Source organism: Saprolegnia diclina (assembly GCF_000281045.1).
Source record: "Saprolegnia diclina VS20 unplaced genomic scaffold supercont1.13, whole genome shotgun sequence".
In the NCBI taxonomy this organism is placed as follows: Eukaryota; Oomycota; class Saprolegniomycetes; order Saprolegniales; family Saprolegniaceae; genus Saprolegnia; species Saprolegnia diclina.
In genome coordinates this window covers 323,847-348,399 of record NW_008246080.1, presented here as the reverse complement: position 1 = coordinate 348,399, position 24,553 = coordinate 323,847, and the positions used below count along the sequence as shown (strand labels likewise).

The window sequence follows — 24,553 nt, the reverse complement described above, 5'->3', positions numbered from 1 at the left end:
TCCATGCCTAATGACGAGTCTTCAGGGGGCTATACAACGTTCGGATAAATAAGAGGTTGGTTGGGTGAGGGTATCTTGAGCTGGTCGTGGGCTCAGGCAAACGTCGGCTTGAGCTGGAGACCGAGTGGGTACTTGGCTGTGAGGGCCCGGTACCCGCGCTGCCCGACGTGCCGTAACCCGTTCGGGATTGGCCAAGAGGGCGTCGTTATTCACGTAGCCTCGAAGGAAAACCTCCCACAACAAATCACCAAAAATACGAACCCTCGCCCATAGACGGCCGCGTAGGAAATAATATCTCAATAAACTCATTCCAACGAGGAGTAGCAGCTACAAGGACACGCCGCCCCGGCGTTCGATTGGACGGTGTATAGCACGCTACGATAATGACTAGTGTCAGTTGACCCTAGGATAAGTACTAGCCGTTTCCGACCTGAGATGCAGCATCGACGACCACAAAAATGGCGGTAATCCTGCCGAGCAAGACAGCCGACAGTTTGTTCCGCGTCGAGCAAACCACGCTCCGGCTGTTTGGCCTCGAGTGCTACTCTGCCATGCGATGCTTGCGTCCATCAAGTCGTTCCAACGACGCGAACGTGGTCCGAAGCTCTGGCTCCCTAAATCGTTTCCTTGAAGGCCGAGTATCCGTAGCGTGATCACATAACGATATCTAGCGGACGGGTCTTCATTTTCGCTTTGTCGTTCCCATGAGAACATCCGCCAGCTCACCCCGCGCTACCCGTGAGCGTCAGCTCCTCGCCGATCGCCTCGCCAAGCGCAAAGCTCGCTCAACATACTTGGCCGAGCGCAGTTCGCTTCAGAGCACTCTCGAAGCCCTCAATCTTCAGTATTTTGCTATCAAGGGCACGCAACTCCCGTGGCAAGACATTGCACTCGCGCTGCGCGAGACCTCGGAGACTAGTATTGTCGAGAACCGTGAGCTCCGCGCTCGAGTGAGCAAGACAGCTCGGAATGTGGAGCGACTGTGCCGATGGTTTCAGTCTATGCAAGCGCCACAGGTGCATAGGTATCTTGGTGGTTTAGCTCATGAACGATGTAGCGACTTCCCGGCTACGTGTCGGACGGCGCGTGGCTTGACGTGACGCTGGTTGCCGAGCCATTGACACGTCAACTGGGCTACGACTGGGTTGGTAAGCAGCTCTACCACAGCACGTCGGCGCGGCTGAGCCCGCGGCTCTTTCCGCACGTATACGAAGACTCGATCAAGGTCGAGTGGGGCGTCCGAGGGCGCAAGCTCGTGCTGCAGAAGGTCATCCACGCCAGCCAAGAAATCGTCGCCAAGGCGATCTGGGCTGCCAACCGTGCCGTGTCGACCGATGCATTGCCCGAGGCGGACCGCGGAAGCATAGAGGTTCGTTTTCTGGAAACAGGGCTCAGGGCGAACTATGGCGCTGTAGGTGCTGCACGACGAGAGGACGTCGACCGAGCGCTGCAGCTACGTCAAAGAGACGTTTCACTGCCCGAGTGAGATGCGCGACCACTGCTCTCGAGCTTTTCATAAGCGGTTTGATGAGCCCGACCGCATCATCATAGCGTACCGCACCATCTCGAGGGACGACGTCCACCCTGGTCCCCGCGATCCCGAAGAGAGCCTCGAATGGTATACATAATTGTGTGCATCTTTCGGCGGTCGACTTATTCTCGAGTAGGAATGAAATCCGACGCATCTCGGCCACCTCGTGTCTACTGCGCACTGTCAACTCGCTCGAGCCGCATGCAGCCTTTTCCTCAGTCCTCGACTATGTCAAGACGCTGTACCCCGACCTGTACGAGCGCGAGGTCGTCGAGTACGCGACGCAGGTCGCTGACACTGCGTCCCTCGAGCAGCACATGCGTCGGTTCCTACTGCAGCGTGCGGCGTGGATTGCAACCGACTACTTTCAGCACTTGGACCGCGCGGTGGAGAGCGTGCTGGCGCAGCCCGATGTCTTTCCATATTAGAGTGATGATTCACACTTTATGCAATGCAGTGATTTTATGCTGGGTTCAAATGTAGCATTGTGGCAACGTCAAGGCGCTGTGTGGATAGATTCTACAGGCGCACTGCTTTTGGAGAGATGCAAAGGTAGGGTTTGGTCTCGCGCCCAAAGTGAAATTTTGAAAGGAATCGAGAAACGTACGGCTCGTTTGCTCCATGCACCCGAGTTCCAAGTCGCACGACCCAGTCCGTAGGAAGAAGGAATCGCGCGATCAAGATATTCGTGACGCTCGCACACGTCGCCAGGTGACGCGTACATCCGTCTGTTGGTCGCAGCAGAGTCGCGCTGCACCTCAAAACCAATCCCGCAACAGCATTCATCGTTCTACCAAGTGCTCGCATGCGTGCGTGCGACACACTTTCTCCTGCGGGCAAGGCCGCGAGGCGTGGCAAGCACGGTACAGTCGACGCGTCCGAATTCAGTCCTCTTGTGCTCCCAATAGCAGAGGCTTTTCGCAGAATACCGCAGTGTCTTCATAGAATCAGGTTGGTTGATCCAGCGGACTAGCACGTACCGCATGGCTCGTGACGTGTCTCGTTCTTGGCTTCCGCAAGGGATCCCAAGACGAGTCACTCGTTGAAGAACTCTCCGCTACAAAACAGCCATCGGAGCTCAATTTGCTCGGGGTGAGTTATCGCCTAATTGTGTGACAGTTGCTAGTTTTAGGACGACAAGAGGCAGGAGCTAGATATTGCCTCAACTGAACCTCGTCGATGGGCAGTACACTAATACAATTGAGTGAGAATGGTGTGGAAATAAGCTCGTTGACGCTATGTGTATGAAGTGTTTGCAATGGTGTCACTGTCGCTTGGGAAGCAACCTCGGACGAGATCCCTTGCGCGAGGGCTAGGGTTTGAACGAAAGGGGCTACGTACACAAAGCTGAGCAGTAGCAGAACGCAAGGCAGTTCTTTGCCTACAGTTGATTGTTGCGCGAGTCGTTGCGATTGCAACTGACGTACGTCTCAATGTAGTCAAAGTCGCCCCACAAATGGTCCGACCAGAGAACCAGAGGGGCAGCTTTGTCGAATTGGTTGGCGTGGAGGGACGTCACGACTGATATTCTCGATACCAGGATCCATGTCACTGACCAGATTGTCATCATCGACCGTCGATTCAACGTTTATGCCCGACTTTGCAAACCACAAAATGGGGGCTGTGCGACATAAAAATGCCTGCAGGTTGCACGGACGGCACAAGCGGCTCAACGATGTCGGCCAGAATTTTTTTTCGAGCTCGTTGCAACACGTGTTGAGAGAGTAGAAGATGGAACTTTGTTCTGTCCGAGTGCGGAGTCAATCTGTGGGACTCTGCATCTCGTTAGCTACCAGGGGGTACCAATCACCTGGATGGCTTCGTGCAGTAGGTTCACTATGGGCCACCTGGCATAGGATGCGAACGCGGTCGACTCAACTTGCCGCCGGAATCATCCCGGGACGAGTCCTGTCGTGCGAGGCGGTGGTGTAGCGGTGTCGGCATTTATGGGCGCAGCGTGGTCATTCCAAGATCCAGGCGTACCATTAGCGAGCTAGTGGAGTGTACTACGCCTTCGTCCGTCTCTACGGCGCCTTTGGGCGACTAGATCTGGTTTAAGGATCGTGGCGTGCCGTCAAATCAATTTGACGTGACTATGATCGGGGTCTGTCCCTGTCAGAGTGGCACAACGTAGCAGTTTTGTGGTTCCCAAACGGCACTGCACGCGGTGGTAAAAACGTCGGTGCAACTCGTCCACGCTCCTTTTCCGAGACGAGCAAACACGCTTCCGGCTGTTCTGAATCGAGTACCACTCTTGGACGTGATCGCTGTGTCCACAGCAAGTACAGATGGCGCGAACTCGGGTGGCCGTGGGACGGTGCAGCTCACTGAAATTGTTCCGCTCCGCGTTTACACAAGGTCCTAGGGACGTTGGGATCTGGGCACTGTATCAACGCCAGACCTTGCTTCCTGCAGTCATTTTCATTTTGCCGATCCAATGAAGACGCCATCCACGACGACCCGCAGCGCAGCCCGCGAGCGCCAGCTCCTCGCCGACCGCCTCTCCAAGCGCAAGGCTCGCCTTGCGTACGTCGCCGAGCGTAATTTGCTGCAGAGTGCGATCGAGGCCCTCACGCTTCGGTATTTTGCCATCAAGGGCACGCTGCTCCCTTGGCGCGACATTGCGCTCGCTCTGCGCGAGACGTCGGAGGGGAGCCTGCTCGAGAACCACGCGCTGCACATAGAGGTGACCAAGGCAGATGTCCTTGTCCAGCGATTGCGCCGGTGGTTTCAGACCATGGAGACGCCCGAGGTGCATGTGGGCTTCTGCGTCGTCTAGTGTTGCTAACCTTCGTAAACTTTGTAGCGACTTCCCGGATACTTGTCGCGCGGCGCGTCGCTCGACGTGACATTGGTTGCCGAGGCGTCGACGCGCCAACTGGGCTACGACTGGGTCGCCAAGCAGCTCTACCACGGCACGTCGGCGCAGTTGAGCCCGCGGCTTTTTCCATGCGTGTACGAAGACTCGATCAAGGTCGAGTGGGGCGTCCGAGGGCGCAAGCTCGTGGTTCAGAAGGTCATTCAAGCCAGCCAAGAGGTCGTTGCCAAGGCGCTCTGGGCAGCCAATTGTGCGTCGGCGACCGAAGCCTTTCCGATTCCGGGCATTCAATGCGGCGGCATGCAGGTACTGTCCACTTTGGCCATTTTGAAAGCTTAAACAACTTGCCCTAGGTGCTGCACGACGAGGTAACGTCGTCGGAGCGCTGCAGCTATGTCTTGGAGACCTCGGGTGAAATACATGACCACTGTTTAAAGGTCTTCCACAAGCGGTTCAAGGACGACGACCGCATCATCATTGCGTACCGCACCATCTCGCTCGACGAGGCCCACCCTGGCCCCCGCGACCCGGAAGAATACCAAGAATGGTATCAGATCTTAGTGCATGTTGGGATGTCCGAGCTTGCCCTAACCACAAAAGACTAGGAATGAGATCCGGCGCATCTCGGCCAACTCGTGCTTGGTTCGCACCGTTAACCATCTCGAGCCGCGGCAGGCATTTGCGTCCGTTTTGGACTATGTCGAGACTCTATACCCAAAGCTGTACCACCGCTGCGTGGCCGAGTACGCGACGCAACTCGCTGACGCATCGTCACTCGAACAGTACATGAATCGTTTCCTACTGCAGCGGGCCGCGTGGATCGCCACCGATCACTTTGAACACTTGGACCGAACCGTCGATAGCGTGCTGGCACAACCCGATTGCTTTCACTACTAGTCGAGTTGCGTATTTGATTTATATTATCTAGTGTACTACGTTGTTGGATTATTCAGTGTTATCGTGCTCGACACGACTGTGTCATTCTCAGTGTTTATCTTTAATAGAAATCTGTGGGTGCAATCAACAGCAAGGCTGAAAAGCAAGTATCCGATTCAATCGACGCGCCACATTGAGGGGAGGAATTGGTATCATATTGCTTCGTGTCAGTCAACGTACACACGGGCACTTGCCGGGCAACAGGACTCGCCGTGTCTTTGATCGCGTATGGCCTCGTCGAACCACTGTGCCGTCGACACAAGGTGCTTCCAATGCACATAGCACTGCGCGACAATTTGCGGTCTACCAGTGTACTTTTTCCATTGTTGCATAATGTCCTCTGTCCTCTTGTTTGGACACCACGAAAGATTGCTGGATAGTCGGTTTCAAAGTCATAACAGATGCTCGTTTTTGGGCGACCAGTAACGGATACGGGGGAGAAATTCTCCCCGTATCCGTTACTAGTACTGGTCAGTGTACTTTGATTTGCATCAGAGGACGAATTAATGGTTGATCTCGATGTAGCGAGAAAGCACCACACGTGACGCCAAAAAGACGGCCACATCTGTCTTCCACTGGAATCTCGGTGTGGGCCGTTCAGTGCACTTGGCATTATAATTTTTTTTTTTTTTTTTTTTTAAAACGTGGCCGATTTATTCTATGATTAGTGTACTCGAGCGCACCGGGCATGCGTTTCATCCAACGTATTCTTCAACACATGTTCATCAGGAGCCGCCTCCCACTGCTGACACCAGTCCGCCTTTGATCTGCTACAGCGCGACGTTCGAACGCAGTCTTCCACACTCTTTCACCCGATGCCATTCTCTCGGAGCAATTTCTCAAAGACTCTGCCCCACAGTTGGTGATAAAGGGCCCACAGGAAGCGTAGCTACGTCTTGGAAGCGTTCCCTGTCTTTGAACACGGAACGAACGTCCCCACATCGTCCTTTCGAGCCAGACCAGCAGTCCCTCCCTTGCGCGTCCATGCATGGTGAACCTCAGTGCGGTCCGCACACTGTGCACTATAGGACACGATCTTTGCTGTGTCACGTACTTTACACAAGCACGTCGACGGACCGCGACAGCTGTCAATGGTGGTTGACCTTTGAGATGCCAAAAATATCGCGTAGAGAGTGTGTGTACAGCGGGGGCGGTATCGACCTCAGCTACCCAAGGCACATCGTGTGAGAAGTAATTATGCACCGAAACCGAGTGTCCTTGGTGGCGCGCAAGCCAAACAGCATCGAGGCAGCGATATCGAGGGCACCGTCGTCGACCCTGGCCCTACAAAACCAGCTGCAAGATGATAATGACGTCACCAACGCATCAGCCCGTTGATACGGTTTCACGTCACGCTCACGTCAACTCTCGTGGCGCCTGGCAGGTTGAACACAGCTGCACGTCGGTGCGAGGCGCGAGTGCAGCACACTGACAAGAGTAGAGGTGCTGCGTGACGTCGTCCTTCACCGCCCAAGCTCCCTCTCTCATTTCGTCAGACAAGTGATCGTCCTTTGGACTCACTATATGTCTTTAATTGCCCAGCCCACAGAGGTAGCGGTATAGACGCGACCGCAATGGCAAGTGCGGCTTGTCGAATGTGATTACAAATACGTTTGCAGTGATAGGCTATAGTCGTGAACTAATAACAGTGTTATCAAAATACCGTGGCACAAGGTCGAGCTTGGCACGTGGCCTGTCGATCTGAGCGCGGGCCCGCTTCGTGCCACTAGCACCGGCACGCCTGTCCTATAGCCGCGGTCAAGCGACCAAGAACGGCGTCGTTACCTGGTGCGTCATCGTGTGACGGCACACGACAACGACGTACAAAAATGACCCCACGCGTCACGCGTTTTTCATGTCCGGCTCGCAGAGGGCGCCACAATACAGACTCCTTCGGCGATTACTGTGCTCGTGCCATAGTCGATTCCAGGCGCTCGTCCGTAGTACCGCACCACGTGTCGCGCCGAGAAAACAAGAGTAGTACGTGCTGCCTTGTGGGAGCGCCGCACTGCCAATCTCGTACCCGAATAGCCAACATTACAGCCACAATACTACGTAAACCGATGCCTGTATTTGCAAATTTTGTGGTCGACGGGAGGTCGGTCAGAATGCCTTTTGCGTCCTACCCCAACAAGCGATCCAGTGCCATGACGCGACCCAAGACCTCCAGTAAAGCTGCGCTCGAGCGGCAGCGCGCCCACGATCGACTCATGAAGCGGCAGGCCCGCGTCGCGTACCTCGCTGAGCGCACTGCGCTGCAAGACGCGTATGTGACGCTCACGTCAAGGTTTTACGCCCTGCGAGGGACGATGCTGCCGTGGGAAGAGGTCGCCACCGCGCTGCGGGAGGCACGCGAGGTCGCCGACAGCGACAACCGCGACCTCCAGCAACAAGTCCGCCAAACGCGCTTGTTTGCGACGCGCTTGCACCACTGGGTGAGCACCATGTCGGCTCCAACGGTACGACGTCCACAAGTAGTGGCGCCCACGTTTCAGATGCTCATGTTAGACCACGAGTCTTTCGTCCAACGTCTGGACCAATGTGACGCTGTCCCACGACATCGAGATGCGTCAGCTGGGCTTGGAGTGGATCCAAAAGCAGCTCTACCACAGCGCCAGCACCCATCTCACGCCCTCCGTCTTTCCCCACGCGTACGAAGACTCGGTCAAAGTTGAGTGGGGTTGCCGCGGGCGCAAGATCGTGCTGCAAAAGGTCGTGCAAGCCAGTCCTCAAATCGTCGCCGCCGCGCTCTGGGCCGTCAACCGTGCGTCAACGGGCGAGCTTTTTCCCGGGGTTCACACAGCCAACATCCGGGTCTCTCATCGACGTGAGCTTTGACAGGACTCACGTTACGGGTTAGGTCCTCCGCGAAACGCAGGAGACGGACCGGCAGCTGAGCTACAGCGTCGACGAGACGGGCAACTCGAAAGGCACGAGCCTCAAGATCTGCCATGCGCGCTTCCACGACGGCCACGACCGCATCCTCGTCGCGTATCGCTCCGTCACGATCGACGACACGTACCCCGACGTGTTGGACCCGGACGAATACCTCGAGTGGTATGTTGATTTCAAAGGACGAGGTGTGCATGGAAATGTGATGCGCTAGGAACGAAATTCGGCGGATATCAGCCACCACGTGCTTGCTCCGCAGCGTCAATTACCTCCAACCGCGGGCGTCGTTCGAGTCGGTCACCGACTACGTCGAGGGTATCTACCCTGCGGGGTACCACCACCATCTGCAACAGTATTCAAACTTGGGCAACCCCAATCTCTCGTTCGAGCAGTACCTGCAACGCGCGCTCTTGATGCGTGGTATTGCGATCGCCCACGAGCACAGCGACATCCTCCACAAGGTCATCCAGAGCGTCGTCGCCAACCCCGCCTTTTACAGCGTCTAGGCATATTGACGTCCATAGATGCGATCAATAGTCCCGAGTAAACTCGGGCAAAGATAGCATTTTACTAGAAAACGACTGGATGGCCTGGCTGGCACCGTTGCGTCTTGGCCAGTTGAGACCTCTCTCTGGAGCCACTCGCTGTACTATCTCAAGGACGAGACCACAAGAGGAAGTCCAGTGCTACTCTTGGGACGTCCTTTGCTAGCGCTAGATTCTAGTCACCACCACCACGTAAAATAGTTGCAGCCCAGGCGACTCAGAACTAGACTCGTGCATCTGAGTTTGTCCAAGTTGAAGCAGTTGTTAACTGGTTCTTGACGCGTTCTTGACATGTGAAGAACGCTCGCGAAGCCCACATATGGTCCGTGTATACCACCACGGGCAGGATTGTCACGTCCATTACATCGCCAGTTCCTATCTGCAGCGTCATGCGGGGCGAGACGACGACGACGACGACCAAGCGCAAGTCCATGTCGCCCGAGGTCCGGCGCCGGCGCCTCGCGTACGACCGCGAGGCCAAGCGCGTCGCGCGCCAAACGTACCTCTGCGAGCGCGACCACCTCGCGGCCACGATCCAGCGCCTCACGCACCAGCTCTACGCGCTGCGGGGCACGCTGCTACCGTGGAAGGAGGTCGCGGCAGCGCTCGGCAGCACGCGCGAGACGACGTGCACGATCAACGAGGACCTCCGCCGCCAGGTCACCGAATACGGGACCGTCGCCCAGCAGCTGCATGCCTGGATCGCAGCCATGCACCCGGACAAGGTCGCTTCTCGTCGGAAATGAGCGTGGTCTCATAGAGCACATGTAGGGCCTTGGCAACGCGTCGCCGTGGCACGCTGTGACGCTCTCGAGCGACGCCTACGTTCGCCGCGTCGGCTTTGCGTGGATCGGCAAGCAGCTGCGCCACGCCGCCGACGCGCAGCTGCCGCCGAGCCTCTTCCCGTCGCGACCGACCGACGACGACGTGCGCATCGAGTGGGACATGGCCGGCCGCCGCTTGATCAAGCAAAAGGTCATTCGTGGCCGGCGCCAGGACGTGGCCAAAGCGCTTTGGATCGTCAATGGTGCGACCGCCAGCGGACTGCGTGGCACGCCCATGGACGTCGAGGTCTTAACCCTGTCGCTATCCAAATATCCAATATCCAATCGATTTTGGGTAGATTTTGCACCGGGATGGACCCGACTCGGACCGCCTGCACTACGTCCAGGAGCGGTACCGCGGCAAGCTCATTCATGTTCTCCACAAGTCGGTCGACGAAGGCGACCGCACCCTGAGCATGTTCCGGACAATTACCTGTGACGCGCTACGGCCCACGCCCACGCCCGACGAGACATTTCAAGAATGGTCGTCCCAAATTGTGCGAATTAAAGTAATTTTACTGAAAAGCATGGTAGGAACGAAATCCGGCAACTCTCGCCTGAAGCGTGCTTGCTCCGGAGCGTGTGCGTGCTCCAACCCGTGGCCGCCTACGACTCGATGGTCGCGTACGCCCGGTCGCTCTTTCCGGACGTGTACAGAGCAGTGGCGTCGGCCTCGCCCGAGATCCTCGAAGCCTGCGTCGAGCGAGAACTCCACGCGCTCACGCTACGGCGGACAGACGACTACTTTGCCAACATCACCGCCGTCCTCGAGAGCCTCGTGGACCCGCTCGCAATGCAGTACCAAACGCGGCTATAACGTCCTTTTGTACATGTTAATAACCTTATATATTCGCGTCTATGTCTACCCACTTTTCGTTGAGCTCGTACTAACTGAAGAGATTTTTGTCACCAGATCACCAGAATCACCAGAATAGTTATTATATCCCTTGCCAGAACTCAGGCTCGAATAGCCTGCAAGGGTTTGAAATAGGCGGATCGTTCGATGATGACATCGTCGCCTCAGTCGGTCCACGACTACTCGCTCTGCGTCAAAGGGCGTGGTCATTGTGCACGTCCGCGAAGACGGGACAGTGCCAAGGTCATCGTCGATGGCCAGTAGTGCGACGACGTTGCGAGCAGCCGTGCTGCCACCATGCGCGCATCATGCATGCCATAGTACACTGTGATACAGGTACTAGAGTCAAGCGTGTTGCTGAAGTGGTGTCGGGTAATGCATATATATATTATGTATTGGGCATCTCTCGCTCTCGTCTCGGCTTTGCCCTTGACGACAGTACAAGCTGTGGCCGCAAGCACGCAAGCGTTAGCCGACGACTTGAGTTGCATATACCTTATCACCGTCCCATGACATCCTCGTACATGCACTTGGCATAGGTCGTGAACTACGAAGACGACACAGTGCTGCACCGACCGCGTCGCTGTCGCCCCCCGCGGTTGCCGGAGGCGACGACAATACGTCCTTGGTGAGCCGTTGACGCATTCGGTTTGACCGAGCGACGTCGTCGCTTGGGTACCATATTGGCCGTCTTGTTCTTCGTCTTCTTGTTCGATTTGCGGCTGGTCGGCTTGCGCTTGGTGCCGGCCGGCATCGTCGGCAGCTCGGTCGAGGTCGCGTTTGCAACTGGCATCGGACGCCCGAGCAGCAGTTCCGAGACGAAGAGCCCCATCGCGGCCGACCTGCGCTTCAACTGCTCATGAACGATTGTGTGCTTGGCCGTGGCGGGTGTCGCAAGCACGTCGGCGACGACTGCCGCCCGAAACGCGTGCATCTTTTCATCCAAAAAGCGAATGAACGCCGGCAGGTCCCAAGATTTGACGTCGCGAAACTCACGTACGAGGCTCAAGACAGCAAACTGGGCCGTGTACACGAGCGTCTGCAGCGCCTGGGAGCCATATGTACCCACAATGTGCGAGAGACCAGCGAGTGCTTCTTCAATGTCGTCGAGAGAAGAGGGTGTCGGCGGCACGGGCAGCCCTTCTGAAGATGGCGCAGCTCGGAGCGTGTTGTGCCAAGCATCCAGCTCGGGCTGCTCGTGCGGCTTGAAGTGCATGATGGACAGGCGGTGCGGGCCAAAGTCAAAGTGAAAAAATGCAGCGAGAAGCGCCGGCGAGATCTTGTAGGGATAGAGGTACAGCGCATCGGCGTGCAGCCACCAGTGGAGTGGGTGCAAGTGCACTAACGACTCGTTCACCACAAGCTTGTGGATGGCGCATTCGAGCGTTGTGGGGTTGAACTCACCGCGTGTCGCCTCGCACAAGGTCTCGGGGTGGTTCTTGAAGGCGCTTTGGATGCGTCGGACACGGGCTACGACCGAGGAGGCGTCGTCCGCCCGCAACAACGGTAAGCGGCTTCCTCTGGACGTGTCCGCGCCGCAGGTAGTCATGCTGCGTCGCCTTGAGATCTGCTTCGTGTGGCCTTTTGCGCTATCATGGTTTGTTCGATAGTCGAGTGTGCGATCTATGAACAATATCATTTTCTAGAGTGAGACCACTGGCCAATGCCTGTGGCGTATTTGAATTCGAGCCCAACGATTGGTTGGTCAAACCGATGCAGCCATTGGCCAACATCTGACAAATCATTGATCGAAGACAGTGGCTTTGGACTGCCAGAGGTTGTCTTCTATCCTTCGACGCAGTGAGGCTATCATTCCTTGTGACTTGCGAGGGCTCGGGGCCGACAACTAAGAGCTTAGTCGAGGGACCACTAAGAGCTTAGTCGAGGGACTACTAGAGCTTAGTCGAGGGACGAGCTCGAGCGCTTATGGTACTCGTTGGACGAACGATGCAAACACACTTGCAACGGCTAAAACCTCTGACAATCGATATTCTAGCTTTTCGGTTTCGGAAACTTTATATTTCGAAAAGGCGGCCAGTGAAACCCAGCCCACAGTATGGCAACGTCCCGAGCGAGCACGGGACGTCCTTCGCCGAGCATAGCCAGCGCTATCGTAGCATCTGCCACGCCCCGCGGCCAAGACCTCTTGGCCATCGCCAAGAGCCAGCCCGAGACCATGCGCGAGGCGACGCATGGCGAGTTTGACCCGACAACCCTCGAGTGTGCAATCCACAGCCTCATCGTGAGCGAGTCGCTCGCGCACTTGTCGCCGCTTGGCTGGTGGCTGCACGCTGACGCGCTGTACCTCGAGCGCCTCAAGATCTCACCGCCGCTTCTCGCTGCATTCTTTCACTTTGACTTTGGCCCTCGCCGCCTGTCCGTCATGCACTTCAAACTTTATGAGCAGCTCGAGATTGATGCTTGGCACAACACGCTCCGATCTGCGCCATCTCCAGAAGGGCTACCTGTGCCGCCGACACCCTCGACCATGAACGACATACAACAGGCACTTGTTGGTCTCTCGATGGTCGTGCGTCGATTTGGCTCCAAGGCGTTGCAGACGCTCGTGGACTCGGCCGACCGTGCAGTCATGTACCTAGCACGCGAGTGTCCAGACGTAGCCAGTGACCTACCGGCGCTGGTGCGCTTTTTGGATGCCAAATTGCGCGCGTTCCGGGTGGCCGTTCTTGCCGACGTGGTGGCGACACCCATGACGACCACGCACGCGGATGTGCACAAGGACTTCGGTGTCGACTCGCCCGGGCTCGGACGATTCATCTCCCATGTGCTGATGATGCGAACGGTATCGTTGGCTCGCGAATTGAACCAGGTCCACGCAACGGCGCCCGAGACCACGCTGCCAAAAGCCAAGTCAAAGAAGAAGAAGAAGTCGGCGGCTACGATAGTACGCAAGCGGCGCCCAACGACCAAGTCCGCCAAGACCCCAGTCAAAGCCGCGGCCAAGGCGACGTCAACGACCAAGCAGCAGCCGCGACGCGGTCGCATTGTTGTCGTTGTCGACCAATCACGGGGGTCAAAGCGCCGCGGCCGGGGCCAGCGTAGCACAGTGTTGTAGAGGCCACTGCACCGCCAAAGATAGCGTGATGTACCTCGACGTCGGCTGCGTTAGAGATGGCAATGATCGTGTCGGTCACTTCTAGCTTAATCAAATACAGTGTACATGTCGCGAAGGTTGAATGCATTTTGTCAAGGGAACAATGTACAAGCAGTGCATTTTATGGTCACCAGGAATCGGTGCCCTAGTCCTTGTGTGTTTCGTGGTTGATATCGTGGTCGGTCTCTCGCAAGGAGCATAGGACCTACCTGAACGATTTAACTCCAAGTTCCGGCTAGTGCACAACAAACATCCCGCAACGCGGTTCGTAGAGCGATAGCGTAATAATCGGTGCAGTGGTACTAGGAAAACCTCAGTGCTGCTCGTAATAAGGACGAGCACCGCTGGTGACCAACTCTGGAAGCTCCAGATTTGACGCATTTCCAAGTTGGAGCTACCACAAGCCTATCTCGTCACCGACTTGCCTCTGCGACGGGAGCGAATGCCTAACGACAAGATCGTCGTGCGGACTTCGAGCCAAGATGTGACGTTCACGGCTCAACAATCGCGCTGCGATACGCGTGTGCTGGCGTAGTGTTGTTCTGAAGCTTTGAACCTGAACGAGACAGGCCACCGAGGCGTGTCAGTCCCAACCCTAGAGCAATCACCAGACCAAATCCGATACTATAGAACCGTGCTCAACATATGTGATGTGGGACGTCGCCCGTGATGGAGCCGGGACGACGACAGGACGTCGTTCTGGGTTCCTTCTTGACGTTTACGTCACGACCGTCAGTGTTTGCGTCGTTGTCGACGTATCGTGGGTGGTCCATCCACGGTGGTCGCGCATGGACGTCCCAATCACACCCTCCACGAAGCGTACGCACCGCAAACCAACGCATGCGATTGGCGGAAGCGGTCGTCGTCGACAGGTGACGCGCCTTCCTTGTGCTCGTGAAAGGCGGGGTTTCTTGAGGCCATTACCGCCTAAATACCACCGTGATTGCCGTCCTTACGCCGGAGACCTTTGTGTTTCACGTCGGCGCACTCTAATTTCGAGCTCCCATCACACAGTACGACAATGCGCAAAAACGCTGCGGTCTACGAACGACGCCGAGTTCGGGACCGCGAGGCAAAGCGCAAGGCCCGCGAGCAGCACAAGCGCGATATCACGGCCCTGATCGCATCGATCGCCGAGCTCCGAGAGACGGCCAGCGCCCTCCAGAGCACGCAGCTGTCGTGGCAGGACGTCGCGCTCGCGTTGCGCACCAGCACACAGGCAAGTGTGCTCGAGAACAAGGCGCTTCGAGCCGAGCTCGCAACGACGTCGTTGCTTTTGCGCCAGCTGCAGGCGTGGGTCCACACCATGTCATCGATTCCTGTATGTATCCATCAAGACACGGAGACTATGGAGAATATTGATTGGTAGTTTGTTGACTAGACGGTACCGCCACGACTCGCCGAAGCGTCATGGCGCGACGCGTACCTCCCTATGGACCCACACATTCGGCACGTCGGGTATCATTGGATAGCGCAGCAGCTCGACCGTGCTGTCGACGATCGCTTGCACCCGGCCCTCTTCCCGCACACGCTGGAAGACTCGATTCGCGTCGAGTGGTCGCCGCTCGGCCGGAAGCTCGTCATGCAAAAGATCGTGACGGCGTCGATGCACGAGGCCGCCAAAGCGCTGTGGCTCGTCAACCGCGCGTCACCCGAATGCCACCTGCACCCGAGCTCGCTTGTTTCGAGTGACGTCGAGGTGCGTGCATTTTGTTCGGTGGTTGGTCTCGGTGCAATAGTCAAACGCGAGTATGATGCGTAGTCGTTGCACCACGCATTGGGTGTGAACAGCGAGATGAGTTATGTGCGCGAGCTCTGTGACGGGCGCAGCGTCAATGTCTTTCATCGGCGCGTCACGATCAACAACGAGCGCGTGCTCGTCGCCTACCGGTCGATTCGTCACGACGACGTCTTTGCGGTCTCCAGCACCATTGACACATTTCAAGAATGGTATGACAACGTCACTCTTTTTCAAAAACTCAAGAATGCGACAGGAACGAAGTGCGGCCGATCTCAAAGACCCAGTGCGTGATTCGAACGGTCTCGGTGCTCGAGCCCAACGAGCCGTACCCGTCGGTGGCCGCCCTCCTTCGCACCGAGTACCCGAATCTGTACACCGAAGCGTTGAGGGCCGTGCCGCCTCGCGTCCCCGTCGAGACGCACTTGCATCGAGTGCTTCAAGTCACGGGCCATGCGCTCGTCAAATCGTACTTTGCGCTCGTCGACGAAGCCCTCGTGAGCGTGCAAGTCCACACGCAGAGCCTTGTATAACACAAAACACTGTTGAAATGCAACTCCAAGCTGCCGCATTCCAGTGTATACCAGCGCAAGAAATATCGTCGGCAATCTCAAATAGCTTCCATACAGAGTGTGTACTGGAGCGTGCAGTCTTCTGTCGTCTCGTACTGGTCTCCACCGCGTTGACTTTTTCACAGCACGATTCCTGAGCTGCGTGGGCAACCATCACTCAGTGCAACTTTATGAACCATCATTCTCGTCCGGATTGGTCCAACTGCACTGCTTTTGGCACCAAGATTTCTTGGTTCAGATGTCTATGTGACATGTCCGAGGATGCCGGATCATGAAATCCGGATAAGAAAATCAGGGTCCAAAGGCTCTATCCCGAAATTGATTTCACACTCCTTAATTAAAATATGACTGGAAAAATGTATGCGCCAAGACCCTCTCGCGACGACTGAAGCGATTTTTGCTCTGTTCCTGAACGCCGATCACTCGCAGATGTGACTGCTGTGTGCCCACACGATACGCTGTAGTACGCCTAGGCTGGTAGAAGGTCGCTAGTGTACATGCTAGTCACGGCGATCTCATCACGCTCGCCCGCTGCCAAGGGGGCTTCAATTATGCGGCGGGCTCTTGCTTGGATCGGGGCCTAAGGGCTCTCGAAGAGTTGCTCAACGAGGCTTGCGACAACAGAAGCGCAAGCGGTCAGCCTTCTATCGCCCAAGAGCAAAATGTGAAAATTCGCGTTTGCAAAAACAGCCGAGCCACTCCTCACTTTCCACCGACCGGCTCTAATTCGCCGTGATTCTTATTTGATTCTTATTTTTAGCGAATAAAAATAGGTTTTCGGCGGGACGCAGGCCAAGCATTAGCCATTTCGCCGAGGACACAGCGCGTCGACTCGGATGTGGGCGACGATCGAGCCGCTCCACGACACCATCATGGGATACGCCGGTCTGCTCACGCAGTACCTCGCTGGCCGCTTGGGCGACGCGACCTTGGAGCCCGCGACGAAGCGTGGCATCTGGGAAGACGCCTTGCGGAGCGAGTGGCCCGGCGACTGGGCGCAGCTGCCGCGCGTGCAGCTCGACAAAAGCAGCTTTCGTTGCGTCCAATCGCGCGCCACGTACGACCGCCTCTGTCGCTTTCTCGGTGACGCCGCCTTCCCGACCGGCACGACGCACGACAGGTCGTTCTACTATGTGACGTTCTACGACGCCTCCAGACCCGCCGTCGACAGCGAGGGCCGCATCGTCACCGAAGGTCTCATTGTGCCCGAGATTCTCGTGGCGCCCATGACGCACGTGTGGCTCGACGTGCTTGCACCGATGCTGCGCTGTCCGGTGGCACTGGCGCATGCGGCGGTGTGCGGCGGCCACGCGTCGCTGCTGCGGCACCTGCTCGAGAACGTCCTGGAACCAGAGCGCATGTCCGAGGTGTTCTTCATGGACCGGCCGCTACGAGGCCACGCGATGGATCTTGCCGCCGGTGCGGGTCACCTGGAGGTGCTCCAAGTGCTCCACGCGGCGGGCGGCACGTGTTCGACGACCGCCATGGACAGCGCGGCGTGCGGCGGGCACTTTGACGTCGTCGACTGGCTCCACAAGCACCGCTCCGAAGGCTGCACCTCCGCAGCGCTCGATCTGATCGCGCGCACGGGCCGTGTCGACATGGTCGAGTTTCTCATGGCCGCGTACAACGTGTCGTTTTCAATCCGCACGGTCGACGCGGCGGCGGCCAACGGCGACCTCCACACGGTGCAGCTGCTGCACGAACGGTTTAACGCGGGGTGCACGCGCCAAGCGATGAACAGTGCGGCCGCGGGCGGGCACTTGGCCACGCTCGCGTACCTTCAGGCCCACTTTACAGCCGGCTGCACCGTCGACGCAATGGATGCTGCCATCATGGCCAACAACCTCCACATCGTGCGCTTCCTCCATACGCACCGGACCGAAGGCTACAGTCCGATCGCATTTGACGTTGCTGCGCGCAACAACTACATGGAGATGGTGCGTTACTTGAGCGACCATCGACATGAAGGTGGCACCCACCGCGCTTTGGACCGCGCCGCCGGCTTTGGCCATTTGAACATGGTCCGCTTTCTCTGCATGCACCGAGACGAAGGCTGTACGACGTTGGCCATGGACGTCGCCGCCAAGCGAGGTCACCTCGATGTCCTCATGTACCTGTACGAGCACCGCACGGAAGGATTTACCCACTGGGGCATCTTTTGGGCCGCCCAAGAAAGCCAAGACCAAACACTGCAGTTCTTGCTGCTAGTCGACGCGGACCACGAGCGCGCACGAAGCGCTGTCGCGTGTGCAGTCGCGAACCGAGATGCTGCGGTGCTGCAGCGTCTGCGGGACGCCGGCTGCGCCGGGGCAGACGTCGCCGCGATCCCCGACGTCCAAGGTGCCGACGCGTGCATGGGCGAGAAGGCAGATGCAAACAACATGGCTGAGAACGACGCACGAAGAGAAGCCGAGGACGGGCTGTACGACGAGTGCCACTACATTGACTGGCTCTCGTGCTACACCGAGCTGTGCATGTGGGAGCATGACGACCGAGGGCACGCGATGCTTCTCGACGCTAGCGACGATTCTTGAGTTTGCAATAAGTTTCTAGTTGTCTACCAAATAATAATTCATTTTTCTTGTCGAGTCTGGTGCTCGCAGACGCAAGGAGTGTCATGGGACAACTGCACCAGAATCAGACAGTGCCCTTGATCTCTGCCAGTCCGAACCAAAAATGATCGTCTCGCGAACGCTCTAGGAAACCTCCTATGTATCAATCTATCAATATATCAATATATCAATATATCAATCTCAGACACTTGCTCGAGTGTTTCATCAGCAGAGCGACACCAGTCTACGACTGTCATGCAACACACTACGTCTGCAGCTTAGAGTAGACCATTTGTACAGAAAAATACAATGTTGGTCTTATATATCTTGGTACGACTACACTTGCAGTATCAACAGTTTACGCCGCCGTCGTCGCCGCGTCGTCGACTTGGTTGTCGTCCACGACGACGATCGTCGTGCAGCGCTGGGTCCACATGCGGCGGCGCACTTCGACTGACGAATTCGACTGGTTGAGCCACGGTCCGTCAAACGACTTGGCGTAAAACCACCCGTTGTCATCACCGTGGTCGAGGTCGAGGCTCCACCCGAGCTTCGTCTCCATGCCTTTCGGGATCTTGGGCTGCATTTGCTCGCGCGAGTCGCCGGACCGGGCGCCGACGCTCCACGCCTTGCGCTCTTTTGGCAGCAAATTCTCCTTGGCCCACGCCCGGTTGGCGTACCGCTCGTTCTCCCACATGAGCTGCTCCTTGGACGACTTTTCGATCTCTTCTGTGAGCAACTCGAACTTGACGACGATCTTGCTCGCCTTGTTTTGGCTCATGAACGTCACGGGCACATCGAGGTCGAAGATGGCCTCCTTGCCCGTCGGCGGCGACTGCTCAAACTGCAGGAGCGGCAGCGTGAGCGACCCAATGATCTCGTCGTCACCAATCTTGTCGTGGTCCATCACGAAGAGCTCGAGCGATTTCGTGTACATGAGGCCCTCGGTAAGTGTAAACTCGTGGATCTCGTGCGTCCAGACCGGGTTGAGCTCGGACGTGACCGTCGTCGTCTTGAACTTCTTGTCGCCGACCTTCATGACCACATACGGATCACTCTTGCCGCCCATGAAGACCGTGTCGGCCGCGACAAGGTCCTCGCAGCGCTCGACCTGCACGCGGAGGAGGCGCGAGACCGTGCTCGTGGGCTTGAGCCGCAGACGCTCTTCCTGCTCGGCGAGTGCCCGCAGCCGCGCGGCGTCGGCGGCCGCCGCTTCAGCGTCGTTTGCCCTAAACAAGTATGAGCGCGCTATCCAACCCATGTCCGACGACGTACTCTTTGGCCAACCGTGCGACTTCGGCCAACCGCTTGGCTTCCAGCTCGGCTTCGATGCCGTCAAAGGCTGCGAGGCGCGCCTCGAGCTCGGCGATCTTGGCCAGCAGGAGGGCCTCCTTCGCCGCGTGGTCGCTCGACAGCGTCGCCATTTGCTCCTTCTCGACCGCAATGTCGGCTTCGAGCCGCTGGATCACTGTCTGCTGCTCGTCCGTCGCCAGCGTCAGCGCTTCGTTGTGTGCTGTGAGCTCGGCGAGCTGCTCGTCCTTGGCGGCTTCGATCGTCGTCACGTGGGTTTGCGCAGCAGCGAGCGCGATAGCGTGCTCGGCGACCGCCGTTGCCAACGCAGTCGCCGACGTCGCCTCCAGCGAGGCGATCGTATCCTTGAGCTCGTCGATTTGAGCAGCGTACGAGGTCTCGAGCGTCGTATTGGCCGCCGTCAACGTCATTGCCTCGGTCTGCAGCTGCGCAATCGTCGCCGAGAGCTCCGCGTTGGCAGTCGACAGCGCGTCCTTCTCCGCGGCCAACGCCGCAAGCTCGGCGTTCTTGGCGACAACCTGCTCGGTCACCGCGGCGAGGGCCGCCGCGTGCTCGGCAGTCGTCGATTCCAATGTCGCCTGCAGGACCACCACCTGGTCAGCCGAGGCGTCGCCATCAAGCGCCTTGGCTTCCGCGGCCGCCAGCTGCGCCTCGAGCGCTTCGATCTCGGCGGCGTGCGATACCTCGAGGGCCGACATCTGCGCGTGGAGGTCGTCGCGGGCCGATGTGAGCGTCACGATATGCGCCGCCTGCAGCGCGGCGTCGGCTTCCAGCTGCGCAATCGAGCTTGTGAGCGCGGTCACCGACGCGTCCGTGTTACTCGATGCCGCTTCCAGCGCGGCATACGCCACCGCCGCCGCGGCCACTTGCGCCTCGAATGCCACAAGCTGGGCCTTGTATTCGGCAATCGCCGCCGCGTGCGCCGTGGCATCCGTGGCATGTGCCGCTTCCAGCGCCGTCACGTGCGCCGCACGCGTGTCCCGGTCGAGCGTGAGCGCCGCGACCTGCGCGGCCAACTCGCTGTTGGAGGACTCGCGGGCAGCGACCGCGGCCGACGCCTCCTCCGCGCTCGCCTGCGACGTCACGAGCTCTGCTTCAAGCTCAGCGACGCGGCTCGTTGCGTCGTCACGCGCAGCGAGGACCACCGTGGCCTCGGCTTCAAGCGCCGCAATGCGAGCCGCGAGCTCGGTCGCCGACGCATTCGACGAATCTTCCAACGACGCAACCGTCGCCAGAAGGGCGTCACGCTCGGTCGTCAGCGCCGCGGTGGCCTCGGCCGCCTCGACTTGCGCCTGAGCCGCCGCGTCAAGCTGCGCTGAGAGAGCCTCGACCTCGGCTTGCTTGGCCGCCGCGTCGTTACTGGCCGCTGCCAAGTCGGCGTCGGACGTTGCTTGGGCCGCCGCCGCCGCAGCCACAGCGGCATCGAGGGCCGAGACTTGGTCCTTCAAAGCGGCAACTTCAACCTCAAGCGCGGCGGTCGTGGCGGCGTTGGCGGCTTCAACAGCCGCGAGTTGCGCTTGGAACGCGTCGCGTTCGGCCAGAATCGCCGCCGTCGTGTCCGAGTGCTCGGTCGACACGGTCGCGAGAGCGAGGGTCGTCGCTGCGGCTTCGGCTTCGAGGACTGTCACCTTGGCACGTAGCACGGCAAGCTCGGCCGCATCGACATCGGCCTGCGTCATCGCGGCGCTCAGTTGCGCTTCCGTGGTGGCTTGAAGGGCGGCCGCAGCTTCGGCGTCCGTCTCGAGCTGCGCAATGCGCGCCTCCAAGGACGCCGACGTGGTCGCAAACGTAGCGGCGTCCGACGCGCGGCTGGCTTCGAGGGCGGTGAGCTGGGCGGCGAGCCCGTCCCGCTCATCTTCCATCGCGGCGATGGCCTCGGCGTGCGACGAGCGCGTCGTCGAGAGAAGAAGCGCGGCGGCCGCGGCCGCCGCCAGTGCCTCGCCTTCCACGGTCGCCAGCTTGGCCGTCGTGGCCTGGAGCTCGGCTGCCGTCGACGCTTCCTTGGCTTCCGCTGCCGCACGCTGGCCCTCGGTCGTGGCCTGCAGCAAGGCCGCCGTCGCCAGGCTCGCTTCGAGCGCGGTCAGCGCACTCACGTGGGACGCCTTGTCGTTGGCCGACGCCGTCTCGAGCGTCTCGACCTGGGCGCGCAACGCATCGCGCTCGGCTTCAAGCGCAGTCGCTGCGTGCGTATGGGCGTCCGTCGCGCTTGCATGCGCCTCGGACGCGGTGGCGACCGCCGCCGTGGCGGCCGCCAGTTCCACTTGAAGGGCGTCCGCTTTCGCATTGAGCGCATTCACTTCGGCGTCCTTGGCCGTTACGGTGGCCGTGGCAGTCGCTAGCTCGGCGGCAACGGCGGCGTGGGCGGCCGACGACGACGCCAGGTTGGCCTCGACCGCCGCCAATTGGGCCGAGAGGTCGGCGACCGACGCATCCAAAGCAACCTTCTCCGACGCGTGGCTGGTTTCGAGGGCTGCAAGCGACGCCACCAACTCGGTGCGCTGGGCGTCAAGTGACGCCATGGCGGCAGCCGAAGCGGCCGACTCGGCCGACGTCGCCACGGCCGTCGCAGCAGACTCGCGTTGCAAGTCCGCAAGTTGCAACGAGAGCGCATCGATGGCCGCAGTCTTTTCCGCGACCGCGGCCTGTTCGGCGGCGAGCTGCGCCAACGCGGTCGTCGTCGCCGCCGCCGCGGCAGCCTCTGCGGCCGAGACGGACGTAACCTGCGCCTCGAGGCCAGCGATCGTCTGCTGGAGCTCGGACATTTGGTTCGAGCGTTGGGTTTCCGAGAGCTTCTTCTCGTCGAGGAGTTCGCCGAGGCGCTTCCGGAGCCGCTCAATGTCGGCTTGCAGTCGACCCTTCTCGATCGTTACCTGTTCTTGGAGGCGCGCGGCCTCCTCGGTCTTTTCAATGCACGCTCGGCATGTGTTGGTACGAATGTCGGCTTCGAGCTCGCGAATGCGGTTCTTGTACCAGTCGAGGGACGTCGACGGGTGCATGAGGAGAAGCTTGCCCTTCACGGCCTTCTCGATCGCGACGTCTGGCTCGCGGGCGAGGACCGAGTCGCGCAAGACAGCGCGCGGCCGCCACGTGGTCTCGACCATGGACTTGCGCACGTCACCACCATGGACGGGCGCGGACCGCGGGCCTGTGCTGGTCGCGCGGTTGGTCGTCGACTCGGTCGGCGTCGCAGTCGGCGTCACCGGCAGCGAAATCACGGCCGGCGCCGACATGGGCGGGAGGCTCTTGGTGGACGTGGACTTCTTCTGCTTGTTCTTGCCCCACTTCCAGTGGAAGAAGCCTTCCTTGTGCTCGGTCGTCGCGGGCAAGGTGCTCATGATGACCGGAGAAGCTGATAATGCGACGATGGGCGTCGAATTGGGGAATGGATGGCGAGACCTGCTGGCGTACAGTAGTTACTCGCGGATTACATCTGCTGCCATGGCTTTCTGGCGAGCGCTCGCTTTCTATTTATTATGTTTATGAGCGACGTTGGCTTCGTGCATCTCGCTGCTGGCGCGACGCGCAGAGAGAGGTTCATGGCAATGACGTCCACGACTGGACGTGACGGACGGTCACTGTCATTGACAGAGCTGGCACGGACGCCGACAAGGTACACTTGTACCTGCACAAAACCGGCGGGTACCTAATGGTGCGTGGTCCCTCCAAGCCCGTGCTGGCCCTATTAGACTTGGTCGATGTACGCTGAAGCTCGCCCATTACGCCTCAGTGACCGCGCCATTACGAGCGCGCAAGCGAGTCGGCGGTGCCAGTGCGCCGGCGTGAGTCACAGAAATCGATCGGCGATGCTCTGCTACGATGGCGCCAACGCAGACGCGGACAACCTATGGTCGCTCGCAGTCGCTTCCTTCCAAAGCGAGGAGGGTAGCGAGAGTGTGGGTACGATGGGATACTGGGATACCAGCGAGATGGCCGTGCCAGCTTTGGAGTGTCGGAGGCCAAGCCAATCGAGCCTCTTTATTTCCATACTTAACTAGCGCTTTTTAAAAAGCGTTGCGGGCCGGACACCACGCGGTGGTGATTCGCTGTGCGCAAGATCCCGCATCCATGTCAACGATGTGTATGTTACAGCGCCAGCCGGCGCATGAACTATCACGCGCCGTTCAGCGTGAGGATGATATTCCAAGGACGCCAAGCCGAGAAATCGTGGCGTCTGCCACCACTCGCAGCCTGTAAAAATGAGTTGAAGGTGGCCGCAGCTGCCAGGATGAGCTGTAGAAGCTGCTGTAGACGATTGCGTTTCTCGGCACTGCACTGCGAGTAGCTGCACGGCAAGGGCCGCACCCAGTACGACTCCTGTGCCACTGCACGCCTCTTCAACCTCGGCCAATCTTAGTTCGTAGTTGGATTTCGATCCAGAGACCGTCGTGAGATGGCGGTGACGAAGAGAGAAGGGGCGGAGAGACGCCGAAACATGCTCGGGTACCCGAGACGCTGGCGCAAAAAGAGCAAGCTGAAGCACGACCACAGCAGCCTCAACAAATGACTTGGGTATGTTCAAGGACAGCTACCTGTCACAATGGATATTTTAACCGAGCAAGATGCAATGTAACAGGTTTGCTATTAGCCAATCACAGCCGTGACGGCGCCCAGCGAAAAACGTCGGGCCGATCCGGATGCCGTATATCCGGTCGCGTCGGGGACATTGGGACAAACCTTGGCCGAGGAATCGTGGCGCCAGGACAAGAATTGTCGAGCAAGCGCGAACACGCAGACATTTGAGGAGGCAGACAGTCTGCAGCGTACGACCGAGCCAGTTTACCTAGCTACAGTGCGACACAACTAGACCGACAACGACGACTTGTCGCCGCCTATCATAGCCACCACAAAGCTCGCAACCCT

General features: G+C 58.6%; 9 protein-coding genes across 9 annotated transcripts; 7 read left to right on the top strand and 2 right to left on the bottom strand.

Annotated features, from left to right (window-relative positions):
* Positions 1-433: 433 nt before the first annotated feature.
* SDRG_05069 (hypothetical protein) lies at positions 434-2,009 on the top strand. Its single transcript, XM_008610764.1, has 4 exons — positions 434-1,016; positions 1,058-1,369; positions 1,416-1,618; positions 1,668-2,009. Exons 1-4 carry the CDS (start codon positions 705-707, stop codon positions 1,957-1,959), a joined length of 1,119 nt encoding a protein of 372 aa, XP_008608986.1. The 5' UTR covers positions 434-704; the 3' UTR covers positions 1,960-2,009.
* A 1,959-nt stretch (positions 2,010-3,968) lies between these two features.
* SDRG_05068 (hypothetical protein) lies at positions 3,969-5,246 on the top strand (the record flags this gene model as incomplete). Its single annotated transcript, XM_008610763.1, has 4 exons — positions 3,969-4,283; positions 4,338-4,655; positions 4,703-4,896; positions 4,955-5,246. 4 exons carry the CDS (start codon positions 3,969-3,971, stop codon positions 5,244-5,246), a joined length of 1,119 nt encoding a protein of 372 aa, XP_008608985.1.
* A 2,186-nt stretch (positions 5,247-7,432) lies between these two features.
* On the top strand, positions 7,433-8,683 carry SDRG_05067 (hypothetical protein; the record flags this gene model as incomplete). The annotated part of the gene is made up of 4 exons (XM_008610762.1): positions 7,433-7,744; positions 7,794-8,099; positions 8,146-8,342; positions 8,392-8,683. 4 exons carry the CDS (start codon positions 7,433-7,435, stop codon positions 8,681-8,683), a joined length of 1,107 nt encoding a protein of 368 aa, XP_008608984.1.
* Positions 8,684-9,059: 376 nt separating this feature from the next.
* SDRG_05066 (hypothetical protein) lies at positions 9,060-10,415 on the top strand. The gene is made up of 4 exons (XM_008610761.1): positions 9,060-9,447; positions 9,494-9,793; positions 9,846-10,030; positions 10,081-10,415. Exons 1-4 carry the CDS (start codon positions 9,112-9,114, stop codon positions 10,361-10,363), a joined length of 1,104 nt encoding a protein of 367 aa, XP_008608983.1. The 5' UTR covers positions 9,060-9,111; the 3' UTR covers positions 10,364-10,415.
* Positions 10,416-10,901: 486 nt separating this feature from the next.
* Positions 10,902-11,951, bottom strand: SDRG_05065 (hypothetical protein; the record flags this gene model as incomplete). The annotated part of the gene is made up of 2 exons (XM_008610760.1): positions 10,902-10,949; positions 11,082-11,951. The coding sequence occupies 2 exons, from the start codon at positions 11,949-11,951 to the stop codon at positions 10,902-10,904; spliced, it is 918 nt and encodes a 305-aa protein (XP_008608982.1).
* Positions 11,952-12,433: 482 nt separating this feature from the next.
* SDRG_05064 (hypothetical protein) lies at positions 12,434-13,593 on the top strand. Its single transcript, XM_008610759.1, has one exon. The coding sequence runs from the start codon at positions 12,459-12,461 to the stop codon at positions 13,476-13,478; it is 1,020 nt and encodes a 339-aa protein (XP_008608981.1). The 5' UTR covers positions 12,434-12,458; the 3' UTR covers positions 13,479-13,593.
* Positions 13,594-14,538: 945 nt separating this feature from the next.
* On the top strand, positions 14,539-15,788 carry SDRG_05063 (hypothetical protein; the record flags this gene model as incomplete). The annotated part of the gene is made up of 4 exons (XM_008610758.1): positions 14,539-14,838; positions 14,899-15,216; positions 15,280-15,467; positions 15,512-15,788. The coding sequence occupies 4 exons, from the start codon at positions 14,539-14,541 to the stop codon at positions 15,786-15,788; spliced, it is 1,083 nt and encodes a 360-aa protein (XP_008608980.1).
* An 803-nt stretch (positions 15,789-16,591) lies between these two features.
* SDRG_05062 (hypothetical protein) lies at positions 16,592-18,418 on the top strand. Its single transcript, XM_008610757.1, has one exon. It carries the CDS (start codon positions 16,664-16,666, stop codon positions 18,362-18,364), a length of 1,701 nt encoding a protein of 566 aa, XP_008608979.1. The 5' UTR covers positions 16,592-16,663; the 3' UTR covers positions 18,365-18,418.
* A 255-nt stretch (positions 18,419-18,673) lies between these two features.
* On the bottom strand, positions 18,674-23,095 carry SDRG_05061 (hypothetical protein). The gene is made up of 2 exons (XM_008610756.1): positions 19,658-23,095; positions 18,674-19,611 (listed from the first exon to the last, which is right to left on the bottom strand). The coding sequence occupies exons 1-2, from the start codon at positions 23,026-23,028 to the stop codon at positions 18,741-18,743; spliced, it is 4,242 nt and encodes a 1,413-aa protein (XP_008608978.1). The 5' UTR covers positions 23,029-23,095; the 3' UTR covers positions 18,674-18,740.
* Positions 23,096-24,553: the final 1,458 nt, after the last annotated feature.

Bases quoted from the DNA above. Each gene is read 5' to 3' on its own strand.
- SDRG_05069 (XM_008610764.1), top strand. From the start codon at position 705: ATGAGAACATCCGCCAGCTCACCCCGCGCTACCCGTGAGCGTCAGCTC. The intron at 1,017-1,057 runs GTGCATAGGTAT...TGAACGATGTAG, and splicing joins AGTCTATGCAAGCGCCACAG to CGACTTCCCGGCTACGTGTC. The intron at 1,619-1,667 runs GTATACATAATT...ATTCTCGAGTAG, and splicing joins CCCGAAGAGAGCCTCGAATG to GAATGAAATCCGACGCATCT.
- SDRG_05066 (XM_008610761.1), top strand. From the start codon at position 9,112: ATGCGGGGCGAGACGACGACGACGACGACCAAGCGCAAGTCCATGTCG. The intron at 9,448-9,493 runs GTCGCTTCTCGT...GAGCACATGTAG, and splicing joins CAGCCATGCACCCGGACAAG to GGCCTTGGCAACGCGTCGCC. The intron at 9,794-9,845 runs GTCTTAACCCTG...GATTTTGGGTAG, and splicing joins GCACGCCCATGGACGTCGAG to ATTTTGCACCGGGATGGACC.
- SDRG_05064 (XM_008610759.1), top strand. From the start codon at position 12,459: ATGGCAACGTCCCGAGCGAGCACGGGACGTCCTTCGCCGAGCATAGCC.
- SDRG_05062 (XM_008610757.1), top strand. From the start codon at position 16,664: ATGTGGGCGACGATCGAGCCGCTCCACGACACCATCATGGGATACGCC.
- SDRG_05061 (XM_008610756.1), bottom strand. From the start codon at position 23,028: ATGAGCACCTTGCCCGCGACGACCGAGCACAAGGAAGGCTTCTTCCAC. The intron at 19,612-19,657 runs GTACGTCGTCGG...ATACTTGTTTAG, and splicing joins GTCGCACGGTTGGCCAAAGA to GGCAAACGACGCTGAAGCGG.